General features: G+C 47.0%; 1 protein-coding gene across 1 annotated transcript; it reads left to right on the top strand.

Annotated features, from left to right (window-relative positions):
- Positions 1-3: 3 nt before the first annotated feature.
- Positions 4-326, top strand: LOC107735101 (transcription factor 7-like; the record flags this gene model as incomplete). The annotated part of the gene is made up of 2 exons (XM_016546900.1): positions 4-138; positions 219-326. Coding segments are annotated over 2 exons (243 nt in total), but the record flags the coding sequence as incomplete, so codon positions are not given.
- Between the last annotated feature and the right edge of the window lie 304 nt (positions 327-630).

Here is a 630-nt window from a genome sequence, read left to right as displayed (position 1 = left end):
GAGAAGGAGCCCAAGAAGCCGGTGATCAAGAAGCCGCTGAACGCGTTCATGCTCTACATGAAGGAGATGCGGGCCAAAGTCATCGCTGAGTGCACGCTGAAGGAGAGCGCTGCCATCAACCAGATCCTGGGCCGACGGGTGCGTTCCCATCCGCTTCATCTGCTGTCAGGATTAGAGTCTGGGAGTGTTTCTGACATGTGTGTGTGTGTGTGTAACAGTGGCACGCTCTGACCCGCGAGGAACAGGCCAAGTACTATGACCTGGCGCGGAAGGAGCGGCAGCTTCACATGCAGCTTTATCCCAGCTGGTCGGCCCGCGACAACTACGTAAGTGCTTCTCATTACTCTGTGACTAAGTGAGGGAAATTAGGATCATTCTGACATGTGGGGAATAATCGTGAAGGAGGAGTCCGGCGTTACAGAGCCGTCACAGTGAGATTATTCTATATCGGACTGTAAATGTATGGATATTACATTTATTTCTTATGCATCAGGGTTATTGTTAACTTGAACTAAAACGATTAAAACAATTCAGGTAATTGAAATAAATCTGCAATAAAATAAAATGTACATTTTAGGTGATATTAGCTTCAGTTAGTTGCCTAGGCAGGATTTCTAATATGTGACCCTG

This window comes from Sinocyclocheilus rhinocerous, unplaced genomic scaffold (genome assembly GCF_001515625.1).
Source record: "Sinocyclocheilus rhinocerous isolate Xijiao unplaced genomic scaffold, SAMN03320098_v1.1 C35784081, whole genome shotgun sequence".
In the NCBI taxonomy this organism is placed as follows: domain Eukaryota; kingdom Metazoa; phylum Chordata; class Actinopteri; order Cypriniformes; family Cyprinidae; genus Sinocyclocheilus; species Sinocyclocheilus rhinocerous.
Note: the sequence above shows the minus strand (reverse complement) of the source record. Positions and strands in the feature narration are given on the sequence as shown.